Source organism: Wyeomyia smithii, chromosome 2 (genome assembly GCF_029784165.1).
Source record: "Wyeomyia smithii strain HCP4-BCI-WySm-NY-G18 chromosome 2, ASM2978416v1, whole genome shotgun sequence".
Taxonomy (NCBI): Eukaryota; Metazoa; Arthropoda; class Insecta; order Diptera; family Culicidae; genus Wyeomyia; species Wyeomyia smithii.
The window spans coordinates 211,992,819-212,008,676 of record NC_073695.1 but is presented as its reverse complement, the minus strand read 5'-3'; the positions used below and the strand labels follow the sequence as shown (position 1 = coordinate 212,008,676).

General features: G+C 36.9%; 1 protein-coding gene across 1 annotated transcript in view; it reads left to right on the top strand.

The window, feature by feature from the left end:
- Positions 1-15,858, top strand: part of LOC129726013 (uncharacterized) — a 172,672-nt gene that overhangs the window by 59,573 nt on the left and 97,241 nt on the right. Inside the window, exon 2 of the mRNA XM_055682538.1 lies at positions 15,218-15,509. Coding sequence (XP_055538513.1) covers positions 15,291-15,509 — 219 coding nt within the window. The 5' untranslated portion in view covers positions 15,218-15,290. The remainder of the gene's footprint in view (positions 1-15,217; positions 15,510-15,858) is intronic.

Below are 15,858 nucleotides of genomic sequence, written 5' to 3'. Positions count from 1 at the left end.
CTAAGATAGGCAGGTTGCGGTAGGCTGGGCATGTTGTAAGGATGTCAGACGACAGCCCGGTAAAGATGGTTCTAGAAACCAATCCGTCAGGGACGAGACGGAGAGGTGCACAGCGGGCAAGGTGGAAGACGACCTGCGGACCCTACGCAGACTGCAGAGCTGGCGAACTGCAGCTATGGACCGAGTGAAATGGAGACGACTCTTACGTACAGCAAAGGCCACACCACGGCTTGGGACTGTTTGGTAAGGTAAGTATAATGGCGGCAAATTCAGCCTGGAAGACTGTTGGTCGGTTTCCAAGAGCTAGTGATATTTCTGTTCTAGGACCGTACACTCCCGCTCCTGTTACGATCCCCATTTTTGAACCGTCAGTATAAAACTTGATCGATCCATTACGAACGCTAGGTCCCCCCGCGTCCCATACTGAGCGAGAGGGCTCATACACTGAGTATGGGATGTCGTAGTTGGATCTAGGTTTCATCCAATCACTGTTCATGTTCGTTGCTGGTTCAGCAGGTAGGAGATTCAAGATCTTTAGGTGACCTATCTTATCCCCGTCTAGTATCACCTTTGTCGTTTGAGCTTATGTGCACTTTTCTTGGCCTCTAGTTGAACGTGTTGATTCAAAGAAAGTAATTGGGGGTTAGCTTCTAATGCTCTAGAAGGTGTACTCCGCATGGCAGCCGACGATTTTTTCTCTCTCGGGAACTAGAGTGTCAAATAACAAGGCTAATGTATGAACGCACAGCAGTTATTTCAGACTATGACTGTGGGAGCGGAATGCCGCGATTTTCCTAGTTCTAGGAAGGAAGATCATGCATCAAAAATAAGACTTTCTCAGAATATGCAAATAAATGTTGCACCAAGTGTTTGTATAATCTGTGGGATTGGAATCTCTCTAATTCTGGAAATCAGGCCAGTCCATCATGAACTGAAAACGAGTTTGTAGTTGCTTTAGCTTTTTCAATTGATTTTTAAATTATTATGCTAATTGATATTTTATCAATTTAGTATTGTAAAATTGCGTCAACTATTATATCATAAGTTTGGAGAAACCATCACCTTTTCGATAAAGGTACTGACGGTTAAAATACGTTCAGGAGTAGTATCTTACATACTTTACTGACTTTGTTGGCCGACGGACCGTTTACCGGTCTAAGGCCGAACGAGTTAGAGATGTCCAGATTCTTCTGTCTTCTGTGGACAGCCGTTTCCTAGTTACCTCGTACACCAGCAGATCGTGAATCTTCTTCCGCGCGAGGCCTACCACGATGTCGACAGCTTCTTTTTAGTTCTCTGCTGAATTTTGTCTTGACGGTTCTCTCGTTAAGCATTCTGGCCAAGGCTGTTTTACCTTTACTATATCAATATGTTCGTATACCTGGTACTACTCGTGATTCATGCGCCTGCGCCACACTCCATCCTCCAATTTACCGCCACAGAACATTACGCTCAAAACTTCCGAGCACTCGTCGATCAGCTTGCTTCGGCGTCCATGCTTCATGTCCGTAAAGGGCCACCGGGTGGATTAGCGTTCTATACAGCGCTAGTTTAGTGCGAGTTCGCAAACCATGGGAACTTAGCTGGTTACGTAGTCTGTGAAAGGCCCTGTTCGTAGCTGCAAATAGTCGTGTCACTTCGCGGCTCATATCGTTATCACATGCCACAAGCGTACTGAGAGAAACGAAGCTTCAAAAGTTGGAGTGCGCATTCCCTTGCTTCAGTTCATCTAACGTTACGAACGCGAGTAATGTCTCGCCAGCTATCCGCACGCATGATTTCGATCCCTCCAGTAATCAGTTTCGTCGGGTACCCGTACTCCAGAATTATCTGCCACAGCTCGTTTCTTTTCAACGAGTCGCACCCCGGCCTAAAATCCACAAACAGATGGTGAGTCTGCAACTTATACTCCCGGGACTTATCGAGAATCTGTCGCAGGGTTAAAAATTAGAGCCGTGGTGGAACGCCCGTTCGAAAACCAGCCTAGTATTCATCGACGAGGGATTCCGTAAACGGCCTCAATCTGAAGAACAGGATACGGGAGAACACATCATATGCGGAGATAAGCAACGTAATGCCTCGATAGTTGCAACAATCTGCAGAGCTGGCGAACTGCAGCTATGGACCGAGTGAAATGGAGACGACTCTTACGTACAGCAAAGGCCACACCACGGCTTGGGACTGTTTGGTAAGGTAAGTATAATGGCGGCAAATTCAGCCTGGAAGACTGTTGGTCAGTTTCCAAGAGCTAGTGATATTTCTGTTCTAGGACCGTACACTCCCGCTCCTGTTACGATCCCCATTTTTGAACCGTCAGTATAAAACTTGATCGATCCATTACGAACGCTAGGTCCCCCCGCGTCCCATACTGAGCGAGAGGGCTCATACACTGAGTATGGGATGTCGTAGTTGGATCTAGGTTTCATCCAATCACTGTTCATGTTCGTTGCTGGTTCAGCAGGTAGGAGATTCAAGATCTTTAGGTGACCTATCTTATCCCCGTCTAGTATCACCTTTGTCGTTTGAGCTTATGTGCACTTTTCTTGGCCTCTAGTTGAACGTGTTGATTCAAAGAAAGTAATTGGGGGTTAGCTTCTAATGCTCTAGAAGGTGTACTCCGCATGGCAGCCGGCGATTTTTTCTCTCTCGGGAACTAGAGTGTCAAATAACAAGGCTAATGTATGAACGCACAGCAGTTATTTCAGACTATGACTGTGGGAGCGGAATGCCGCGATTTTCCTAGTTCTAGGAAGGAAGATCATGCATCAAAAATAAGACTTTCTCAGAATATGCAAATAAATGTTGCACCAAGTGTTTGTATAATCTGTGGGATTGGAATCTCTCTAATTCTGGAAATCAGGCCAGTCCATCATGAACTGAAAACGAGTTTGTAGTTGCTTTAGCTTTTTCAATTGATTTTTAAATTATTATGCTAATTGATATTTTATCAATTTAGTATTGTAAAATTGCGTCAACTATTATATCATAAGTTTGGAGAAACCATCACCTTTTCGATAAAGGTACTGACGGTTAAAATACGTTCAGGAGTAGTATCTTACATACTTTACTGACTTTGTTGGCCGACGGACCGTTTACCGGTCTAAGGCCGAACGAGTTAGAGATGTCCAGATTCTTCTGTCTTCTGTGGACAGCCGTTTCCTAGTTACCTCGTACACCAGCAGATCGTGAATCTTCTTCCGCGCGAGGCCTACCACGATGTCGACAGCTTCTTTTTAGTTCTCTGCTGAATTTTGTCTTGACGGTTCTCTCGTTAAGCATTCTGGCCAAGGCTGTTTTACCTTTACTATATCAATATGTTCGTATACCTGGTACTACTCGTGATTCATGCGCCTGCGCCACACTCCATCCTCCAATTTACCGCCACAGAACATTACGCTCAAAACTTCCGAGCACTCGTCGATCAGCTTGCTTCGGCGTCCATGCTTCATGTCCGTAAAGGGCCACCGGGTGGATTAGCGTTCTATACAGCGCTAGTTTAGTGCGAGTTCGCAAACCATGGGAACTTAGCTGGTTACGTAGTCTGTGAAAGGCCCTGTTCGTAGCTGCAAATAGTCGTGTCACTTCGCGGCTCATATCGTTATCACATGCCACAAGCGTACTGAGAGAAACGAAGCTTCAAAAGTTGGAGTGCGCATTCCCTTGCTTCAGTTCATCTAACGTTACGAACGCGAGTAATGTCTCGCCAGCTATCCGCACGCATGATTTCGATCCCTCCAGTAATCAGTTTCGTCGGGTACCCGTACTCCAGAATTATCTGCCACAGCTCGTTTCTTTTCAACGAGTCGCACCCCGGCCTAAAATCCACAAACAGATGGTGAGTCTGCAACTTATACTCCCGGGACTTATCGAGAATCTGTCGCAGGGTTAAAAATTAGAGCCGTGGTGGAACGCCCGTTCGAAAACCAGCCTAGTATTCATCGACGAGGGATTCCGTAAACGGCCTCAATCTGAAGAACAGGATACGGGAGAACACATCATATGCGGAGATAAGCAACGTAATGCCTCGATAGTTGCAACAATCCAGTCGATGACCCTTCTTATAGATTGGGCATATGAGGCCTTCCAACCAGTCCTTCGGTAGCTCCACAGCTTGTTCGTTGCTCAAGACGCTTAAAGTTCCTAGGAGTAAATAGCTGCAGCAATGAGTAAATAGCACGATTCTTGATAATAAACTCACGAATACTGTAGTACTCAGATGAGGAAAACTCATTTTTACTACTCAAATTGAAAAAAAATGTGGTCGCCTTTGAAAAGACGGTTGGTTTTAGTTTCCACGAAACTGGGGACATGCCTGCATGTCGACGGTGCTTCCTACACAGAAGGGAGATCCAAAATCGAGCACTGTAAAAGGTGCTGTTTACTCTGTTGGTCCGTTCGCTATGGAAGATAGCGAGATATTTGAAATCACCGCCTGCTGCAGCTTAGCTTGCTGCTGGTCGTTCCAGTTTTTAGTGATTGATCCTCTTGCAACACAAATCAAAGTTTGAACAAGGCTTGACAATTTTCAATAGCACAATAGTTCAAATAATTATATAATATATAATTTCCTGCAGTTGGCGGGTGCATAGATGATTTTCCAATCAATTGCTATGAAAATGAAGCAAATCGGTTGCAAACTGACTGAGGTTCAGATATTTAAAAATGGATAATTTTCTTGAAGCTCTTGAAGTTTCCGGTTTTTGAATTTTTACCCCTACATATGTTGCCGTAAGGCGTAATTCTACGTTAAAAAATTTGTCGGTCGACAAGTTTTGATTGCCAACACCCCCTTTTGTGTGTTGCCAAAATGAGACAGCTTTTCGGTATAGGGAGTACCGGCCAATGTAGCTACCGAGGATGCTACCCCTACTCCACAAAGGTATATATTTGCAAGAGGAAATAATGCTGCTGGACCTACCGCTGACGCTACTACCACTTCCACTGCTGGTACCCGCTGCAGCCACCACTGATATTTGGTTAGAACTGTGCTATTGATCATCCACTAGAAAACTGATTGTTCTGATCAGAAGCGGGCTATTATATGGCAGTCCTGGCCGTGTAGGTATAATATTCTGTCGACCGTGTTAGGGAAAATAAGTGCGATGATTTTCCAATCGATTGCTGGGCGATAATTTCCCAGTCGATTGCTGTAAGACTGAAGGAAACCGGTTGGAAATTAACTGAGTTTTGGACATTTGAAAGTAGACCATTTTCGTGACGTTCTCGATGTATTTGGTTTTTAAATTTGTACCCATACATATGTTGCCGTAAGACCTAGTTCCACTTCAAAAAATACAAATGACTAATAGAGCAAAGTTTGAAATGGTTGTTAAGCAAACTTAACCAGATTTAGAAGGTTCATCGGGTTGAAGTACAATTTTGCCAAACACAATTGAAGACAAAAGTTTCTCAATGTTACTTTTTCACATAGTCAATAATGGATTGCTATTGGGAATTACCAAATTTCAATTTCTAATAATAAAGAACAACGTTATGTTAACGACTGGTAATTTTTTTGTGGATGAATTGTTCCTCACCTTTCTCAGTCGAAAAGAATAAATTTTCCGACGTTTCGACCATTTTTGATTAACTTTTTCAAGTTCCATTGACGTTAAAATAGAACTTTTCTTAAAAAAGCCCACCAAGAACAGTTCTTTTAAATATAAAATTTTTAAAACATGCATTAAGGGGTCTGGTCATCAGTTGGAGGTATTTTTTCTTATTTTTTTACAAGTAAAAACGCAACACAGAGAAATAATCTTTTACATTTATTTATAAGTAAGTTTATACATGAGAAAAGAATTGTTGAGAATAAAATAAATAAAATACCGGAGTCATGCAAGCATGCACGCCAATCCAGAAAGAGCCACCGTGCAATAAATCTTACACGGCGAAGAACACTTCAAATGTGAAAAAAGTTCATCATGAGCTACAGATAAAAAAGAATGCCATGCTTTGCTTATTTTTTCAACGGATTTTTTCTCTTATGTTTAAATAAACGAAGAGGAAATAATGTACAACTTGTTACGAGGGGCATGCAACAGAAATTGTGCTTGTACTGAGTCTATTCTTTCTTCGTGTGTCATGCCAAATAATGCTGCAGTACTCTTGCGTTGAGCTTATTTAAACAATTAAATAGCGTCTCGATTGTATATGGGTGCTGAAAGTAGCAACAAAAGTGCTTGATAAAGCATATACCTTTTTATAGCCTATTGGAATTATTATACTGTCATGAGAGTCCAATATAATTCCCAAGTCCTTTGACAGCTTTATAGTTTTCTTCTGTATGATTCTCTAATGTCATTGCGTTGATTTTTGCGTTGGTTGCAACCCAATGATATAAGGTTTTATTTTTCACATTTAACTCTAGTACACTTTTTAGAAAAAGGGGGACTGCCAATTCCCTAGAAAATAAAAGGTCAAGTACTAAGTGAGAACCTTGAGGAACACGAGAAGTAACTTAAATCGGATTCAAGTTCTTCCCGTGGAATTTAATTATTTGACACGATCGTCATCTCCCGGTTGGTCTCGAGGTACGATACTGGTCTAACAAGCCACTCGTCGTAGGTTCGAGTCTCTGCTCGGGAAAGACTGTTAGTGTCAGTAGGATAGTAGCGCCTGCCCCGGAATCGTCATGTACACTAAACAGTTGGCTCCAAAATCTGTGTATAATAAACAGAAGGTCGAGTACTGAATCGGAATGTAGCATTTGCTATTCACGTTCGTCAAGATTTAGACACAAGTTTGGCAGATTTAGTTCACTTTTACATAATTGACGAAATTCGTCGGGCGGCCCTTTTTTGAGTAATATTCCGTAAATGCATTGCTAATATCTAGAATTAGGTGATCAAAAATACTGCTAAGTTCCTACTGCTCTTGCGTTCTCATATATTTTATTGATCTTTTGTTTATTGCATTTTTCAAGTTCTTAATTTAACTGTTATAACAAACAGGATTTTCGGAATTTTCGGTCACATTCTATTTTCTTATGAGTATGTTTTACTTTATTTGGATAGTTACAACTTAACATTCTAGATTTCTCATATTTCCATGGGTACATGTTACATCTTTAATATCTTGTTTCCAGAAAAATGTTCATAGCTGGCTTACAACCTTCGTGCAAGTGAAATACTACAAGGTATACAGCCCTAGGGTTGTATGAAATGGTGACGTGGGACTAAACACTGTAAATAGGGGATTTTTTGTTACAAAATATACAGAGTCTGCAGACAGAATCAATGTGTTTATTTTCAGCCTCCCCTGGAAATCAATTTTTGGAATATATTCAACAACACTCGAAGAAAGATCATTTATATTTGGCGATATTATGCCTTTAGTATTTTTTTTTTTTGTGCAAAAAAATATGTATTTAACAAGGCACAAGCATATCGTGCTTGTTGAAGAAGCACCAAGAATTTCTCATAATGCGTCAAAGTCAGAATTATCTCTATATCCTCAAAAACCAAATCCAATAATGCTTTCGTTATCATAATGAATGGTTTTGTCTTATTTAACTCTAACTAAATCAATTCTATAGTATGGATCTTACTTTCAAAATAATATGGAAGCCCTAACAAAGGTTCATCAATTGGAAAACATAAGAAAATATTTTGAACAAAATTCCTAACAAGTTCCAGCAAAAAAACGTAGAAATCCACAATTACATTTTTATTTTTTGCTTGACAATTGTTTCATTTGCCTGCAACTACATTCGCTGTATTACAAAGACAGGAAATATACGTTTATTATGGTTACGCTTAGAATAATAATATATCATCTAACAATTTTGAAATGTAAAAAGAGATTCTGTACGAATCTTACTAAATCAACTAAAAAATCACAAGCATTCGCAGGTTCTTACTCTTCTATAAATGTATATATTTTGGAATTTACTCTTTCGATACTATCCGGTCACGATTATTTAGTGAATATCGAAGATAAAATTAAATAAATATCCGTTGCAAAAATTTACAATTTTTGCTGAGTAATTTATGGCAATCATATTTATGAAATAAACTTTCAATCACCATCAACAGCAGTATTGTAGTTTTTCCTCAATTGCATACGAATAGAAATGTACGAACAAAAGTGTACCACTGCAATACGAATAGTACTGCTGCAGTACGAATAGAAGAGTACCACTGCAATCATAGACGACGAGAGACCTGCGGTTCTATACTCCACTGGTACTGTTGCTTTTACTGGCATGTTTTCTTTCAAGACATCAGTTTTTATTAGGTTCTACAGTACCTAACACGCAGGTTTAGAGATTGTTCAAGGATGGGTATTGTTTCAAACTTTTAGGAAAACTTTTACCTTGGGGACATCATATTAGTCTAAGCTCATGGAAGCAAAAATAAATTGACCAATTGGGACTGGGAGACTCTGTCAATTTTTATTTCGAAATTGATACAGGGAATATCACAGGGAACGGATGGTGTCCATTCACGTCGTCTGTGCTAGGAATGCTCGCATGTAATTGGTTCATTATTCGCGTAAATTTGTTATTGAAATTATTATCAATTTTACCGCTTAGCAATGAAATTAGAGTGATAATTAACACATTACAAAATTGTTATACATTTTATCTATCCAACAACATATTGGTTATTGTTATCCATTATGTGGTTATGCTGTTATCATGGTTATTAGCGTTTGAAATCTGACGCAACATTTGCCCGTTTCATTTCCAATTTTACAGAATGCATCCCAGTATAGTAAACAAAGACGTGTCCCCATCAAAACTATCTCTTTCAACGTTAAACCTGGCTGCGAAATGGATGTTGAGTTGGTAAGCTGGCAAGCTTACCGGCTGGAGACTTTCGCATAAAGTACATCGGAAGAACGACCGACCTGCTGTATTACAGGTGTCATTTGCTAATTGCTTTCAGCTTTCTGCTGTAAAATGCAAACCAGTATCACTGATTGCGCCACTCATAACGATGTTAGGTAATTGATACGAGATCCCTGCTCACACGCACATCCATTAGTGGAGGGCACTTTCTGTGATCCGGCCAGCAGCGCTGCGCAGCCTAGCACAGAACGTTGCCATGAATGTGTGCCATCCAATCTAAATCAATTTCCATTTAACTCTAATGAAAATGGATCCCCCTACCCCGATCTCCCCCTGCTAGCATACCCACTGACTAACTGACCGACTAGCTGACTGACTGACTGACTGACTGACCGGGTCTCGTATCTAATGATTTTATTTGCATTTCATTTCATATTTCCATCGCCTGGTTAGTAGCGTAGGCATAGGCTAGCCCTCAGATGGTTGGGAACCTTTTCAACAGGCACTGCGAACCTTTCCATGCCTTCCCACTGGCACCTATCAGAAGGGTATTTGGGTCGATAAATGCAAAATGGTCAAACGGTCCCCGATTGTGCCGAGCCTATCCGGTTGGTGAATTTCGATCGCAGTGAGTAGGGCACCAATTTGAATCCCTTTCTGACTATCATTAGGACTCATGCACAATCTATGGACTGATGAGTATATTTTCGAGGGAACTAGGTACTTGCGTTAGAATTGTTTGAGCATCGATTTGCCTGGCTGCCACAATTTACTTACTTTCACAACGTACTCACCAAAGGGACAGGATTGAACCTTAGCTTCATGCGCGGGGTTTATGCTTGTTAAGGGGACTTTCTGATGAGCACAGCAGCAATCTAAAGAACGCACGTCGTTGCTGGAATGCTACGAGGCAGGGTGAACCTACTGTGGACTACTTTGAAGTTGAAAATATGATATCGACAAATTTCGGGATCGGCAGAGGTTAGGTCAGGTCGTGACACCCGGATGTGAATGGAATATGAAACAGTTTGGAGTTTCTAAGTTATCTGGGGAAATTATCGACAAAACGGTAATGTAATATACTAAGTCTTCGGATAATATTTGAAATCAGAATATTTGTCATATGACCTGAGTGAATGATTTTTACTTGGTTTTCTTTAGAACCATAGGTTGTGAATAAACTAATATATGCTTCCTAAAAAAACAATTGTCTAAATTTTCACTAACAATAATTAAAAGCCTTTTTTTCTAAATTTTAGTAAACATATTGTCTATATTATCCTTTACAAGTTTTAACTACGAGCGATTTAGGGTTATGCGGAAAAAACACCCTGCATCCAATCAACAAATTCCATTTTCGACATTCTTCCGATATCATTTATGTAGAAATAAAACAATAGATTGCAGTTTCATTGATTTCCGATTAGCCCGGCAATAATCGATGAACAGCAATCGATCATCGGCCGAGAGGCATGCAAGCGATGCATCTTCACGCCCGTCAACCACTAGAATTTTTATTGCTGAATCACATCGGGAAAGCAATAAACGGCCATTCCTAAAGTGGGTGTTTACGATCCCTGTGAGCTGCTGCATACTGAATGTACGTATAGAAGTAGGTGCTCGACTCTACCACGGATTTTACTATATGTTCGCCTATACGTGGTTCGCTTGAATCGATATGTGCGCTTCTATAGGAGAGCGCTTGGCTGGTATAGTAGCACGTACGAACAAACCAAATGCTTTGCTAAAGTAAGACACAGGAAGAAAGCTCGGCTGCAGCACGAAAACTAATCCTGTTTGTGTTTTGTAAACAGACTGAGTGCACCCATCATCATCGGGATCTAAATAGCCTAAAGGTGGTGCTGTCCCTGTACACAAACTACCAACTATCTCCAGCAGGAGTGAGGAAAATCTGCTGGCAGTGTACACAAACACACACACACACACGTCAGTCGTTGCTTGTTTGTTTGTACCGTCATCGTATCGTCATCATCTTTCATCAAGTCACTTTCATCCTACGTTCCGGCTAAGCAAGACTGCTTTGAATATATTCTGACCAGAAAGGTGATGTGATAATTACTACCTACTAGCGAGACTTAGTTTGCAAACAGTAACCAAAGCCGCAACCGTTGAGCAGCTGGGAATCAGCAGTGCGGAAAATGTCCAGCTGTCTCCGTTGAACTGCGAAAAATAATTGAATTGAATTTTGCATCCGATTGAACAGAAAACAAAAAATCAAACATATAAAATAGAAAATAAAACACAGAAAATAGAAAATAGAAAATAGAAAATAGAAAATAGAAAATAGAAAATAGAAAATAGAAAATAGAAAATAGAAAATAGAAAATAGAAAATAGAAAATAGAAGATTGAAAATAGAAAATTGAAAATAGAAAATAGTAAATAGAAAATAGAAAAAAGAAAATAGAAAATAGAAAATAGAAAAAAGAAAATAGAAAATAGAAAATAGAAAATAGAAAATAGAAAATAGAAAATAGTAAACAGAAAATAGAAAATAGAAAATAGAAAATAGAAAATAGAAAATAGAAAATAGAAAATAGAAAATAGAAAATAGAAAATAGAAAATAGAAAATAGAAAATAGAAAATAGAAAATAGAAAATAGAAAATAGAAAATAGAAAATAGAAAATAGAAAATAGAAAATAGAAAATAGAAAATAGAAAATAGAAAATAGAAAATAGAAAATAGAAAATAGAAAATAGAAAATAGAAAATAGAAAATAGAAAATAGAAAATAGAAAATAGAAAATAGAAAATAGAAAATAGAAAATAGAAAATAGAAAATAGAAAATAGAAAATAGAAAATAGAAAATAGAAAATAGAAAATAGAAAATAGAAAATAGAAAATAGAAAATAGAAAATAGAAAATAGAAAATAGAAAATAGAAAATAGAAAATAGAAAATAGAAAATAGAAAATAGAAAATAGAAAATAGAAAATAGAAAATAGAAAATAGAAAATAGAAAATAGAAAATAGAAAATAGAAAATAGAAAATAGAAAATAGAAAATAGAAAATAGAAAATAGAAAATAGAAAATAGAAAATAGAAAATAGAAAATAGAAAATAGAAAATAGAAAATAGAAAATAGAAAATAGAAAATAGAAAATAGAAAATAGAAAATAGAAAATAGAAAATATAAAATAGAAAATAGAAAATAGAAAATAGAAAATAGAAAATAGAAAATAGAAAATAGAAAATAGAAAATAGAAAATAGAAAATAGAAAATAGAAAATAGAAAATAGAAAATAGAAAATAGAAAATAGAAAATAGAAAATAGAAAATAGAAAATAGAAAATAGAAAATAGAAAATAGAAAATAGAAAATAGAAAATAGAAAAGAGAAAAGAGAAAAGAGAAAATAGAAAATAGAAATTAGAAAATAGAAAATAGAAAATCAAAAATAGAAAATAGAAAATAGAAAATAGAAAATAGAAAATAGAAAATAGAAAATAGAAAATAGAAAATAGAAAATAGAAAATAGATAATAGAAAATAGATAATAGAAAATAGAAAATAGAAAATAGAAAATAGAAAATTGAAAATTGAAAATTGAAAATAGAAAATAGAAAATATAAAATAGAAAATAGAAAATAGAAAATAGAAAATAGAAAATAGAAAATAGAAAATAGAAAATAGAAAATAGAAAATAGAAAATAGAAAATAGAAAATAGAAAATAGAAAATAGAAAATAGAAAATAGAAAATAGAAAATAGAAAATAGAAAATAGAAAATAGAAAATAGAAAATAGAAAATAGAAAATAGAAAATAGAAAATAGAAAATAGAAAATAGAAAATAGAAAATAGAAAATAGAAAATAGAAAATAGAAAATAGAAAATAGAAAATAGAAAATAGAAAATAGAAAATAGAAAATAGAAAATAGAAAATAGAAAATAGAAAATAGAAAATAGAAAATAGAAAATAGAAAATAAAAAATAGAAAATAGAAAATAGAAAATAGAAAATAGAAAATAGAAAATAAAAAATAGAAAATAGAAAATAGAAAATATAAAATAGAAAATAGAAAATAGAAAATAGAAAATAGAAAATAGAAAAAAGAAAATAGAAAATAGAAAATAGAAAATAGAAAATAGAAAATAGAAAATAGAAAAGAGAAAATAGAAAATAGAAAATAGAAAATAGAAAATAGAAAATAGAAAATAGAAAATAGAAAATAGAAAATAGAAAATAGAAAATAGAAAATAGAAAAGAGAAAATAGAAAATAGAAAATTAAGAAAAAGAAAACAAAAACAAGAAACAAAAAACAAGAAACAATAAAAACAAGAAACAAGAAACAAGAAACAAAAAACGAGAAACAAGGAACAAGAAACAAGAAACAAGAAACAAGAAACAAGAAACAAGAAACAAGAAACAAGAAACAAGAAACAAGAAACAAGAAACAAGAAACAAGAAACAAGAAACAAGAAACAAGAAACAAGAAACAAGAAACAAGAAACAAGAAACAAGAAACAAGAAACAAGAAACAAGAAACAAGAAACAAGAAACATGAAACAAGAAACAAGAAACAAGAAACAAGAAACAAGAAACAAGAAACAAGAAACAAGAAACAAGAAACAAGAAACAAGAAACAAGAAACAAGAAACAAGAAACAAGAAACAAGAAACAAGAAACAAGAAACAAGAAACAAGAAACAAGAAACAAGAAACAAGAAACAAGAAACAAGAAACAAGAAACAAGAAACAAGAAACAAGAAACAAGAAACAAGAAACAAGAAACAAGAAACAAGAAACAAGAAACAAGAAACAAGAAACAAGAAACAAGAAACAAGAAACAAGAAACAAGAAACAAGAAACAAGAAACAAGAAACAAGAAACAAGAAACAAGAAACAAGAAACAAGAAACAAGAAACAAGAAACTAGAAACTAGAAACAACAGCAAACAGAAAACAAAAGAAGGCTAATCACATATACGAAAAACATTAAAAAGGAAAAACTCAAAACCTAAACTGAAATGAAGAAAATAGAAACAAAAGTAGAGAAGAATAGAAAGATAAAGACGAACGCAGCTAATAATATTTTATTTAAAACTTTGCATTTAAATTTGATTTTGTTCAATTTTTCATGCATGTAGCTTTTACTTATCTCTCTTTAACTTATTCCAATTTATTCTCTGTTTGGGCGGTTGATTAGTGAAGCACAAATAGCTCATTTTCGGTTCGGAAAAACAGTCAGTGAGAATGCTGTTTGAGTCACGCACAAAGGTGTGTGGTTTCCTTGAACAAAAAATTTATTTTATATTTCCATATTTGGTGCCACGCAAAAGTGAGTTTGTCTTGTAAATAGCAAAAGTATAATAAATTCTACGATTTACGACTTCTATTTTACAATTTATAACTTCTATTGACAAGGGAATATCCAATAATAAAATGAAATATGCATAAAACGTATTAGTTTGACACTTCAATTGGTAACGTACGTAGAAGCGTAGAAGCGTAGACTTAAACCTTGTATGAGACACACATTCGCCATAGGACTGGATCAAGACTAGATTCATGCCCATATGCTGTACAGATGTTCACTTTTATAAACTCAATTTCGATCAACGGCAGTGCCATTCAGTCAAACATTAGTGGCGTCAAGCAGAAATGTCGCATTGTAGGACAAAGCACGTTTACCAAACGAAACAGCACACATACGGCACACACTCGTAGCCTAGTTTGCATATACACGCAGTAAAGCTGTACAACCCACGCTGGGAGTGTGGTTGGAGACTTTTCATTTTGATGCATCTTCTCGAAGTCCCCCTGCCCTCCCGGGAGTGTGACCGACAGTTGGCACTCAGTAGGTGCCTATCGGGAAGTTCATATCTCACATTGCTTGAAACCACTCCGACGTCGGTTTCCTTGATCTCACAGACACTCCGGCGGAATGTTGCATGCTGTGCGACACATAACTTATTTATATGCAAATTTTTCTTGACGATGTACACACATGTTGACTAGCGTTCTCTCTAGCGTCGTTTGTGTACATTACACTGGGTTGGTTTTTTTCTCTCTCCATTTTTTTCCTGACTCTTTTATGTGGCCTTCCATGCTGGTGGACAATCAAAATGGTAACAGGAAGTTAAAACACGGATTAGTTAGTTGACCGAAAAACGGAAATTGTAGAAACACGAAAGATTGGTATTGAATGCAACTCCGTCCGACGTTCTATGTCTCTTTATGTGATGTAATCGAACGATGAAACGATGAGATACAAGGAAAAAACAACGTCAGAAATATTCTGTTATTTTTGGGGAAATAGGTCATTTCGAAAAAAAAAATCTCTCTCTTAGGTACATACTTACACCGCAGCTCGAGCAGCTAAAAATGTATTATCCGGTAATCTGATCGGTTTTTTTCTCTTCCTTTTCTGCACTTTCTCTTCCTATCATTGTATCGGACCGAAAGAACCACGGCCAGTGGTGCCTAATCCAGTGCTGCCTCCTCGTTACTGCCGGTAGACCAGACAAGGGGTGCTACAATGGAATTCAAACCATCCAACACGGCCACAATAGCGACGATAGACAAAGGCAACCCCCCGCTACCGGCCAGCCTGCTGCATCCGCCCGCCTCCCCCACCAATGTTGGCTGTTGTGCGATAGGACGCCGTACGCCCCCACGGCCACCGTCGGAGATCTACTTCGAAAGTCGGGGCAAGTGCTGCAAGAAGCTGCTACGATACAACGGATATCCCAATAAGGTAAGCGTTGTGACGCTGTGATGGACGATTCAGGGATTCGGTAGTTTTCGAAGTGTGATGCAATAGAAGAAACAAAGTGAAGCAATTTCCTTGTGTATATTTATTTTGCTTCCACTTCGGGATGAATTCAATGATTGTTGTTCACATTTTTGCAGCTTATTATGTATTATCAAGCAAGCTATTTTTACTGCTAAGGTAGAATGTGACAATGTTTTGTTTATCATTGTATTTTTACAGTGCCAAGGTCGAACTTGGAAATCTATTTCGTATCCGAGAGCCCAAGGAACGTATTTGTGCTGAAAAAAAATGAGAATTTAACGAAATCGGGCGTCGAAATTTTTCGTTTAAA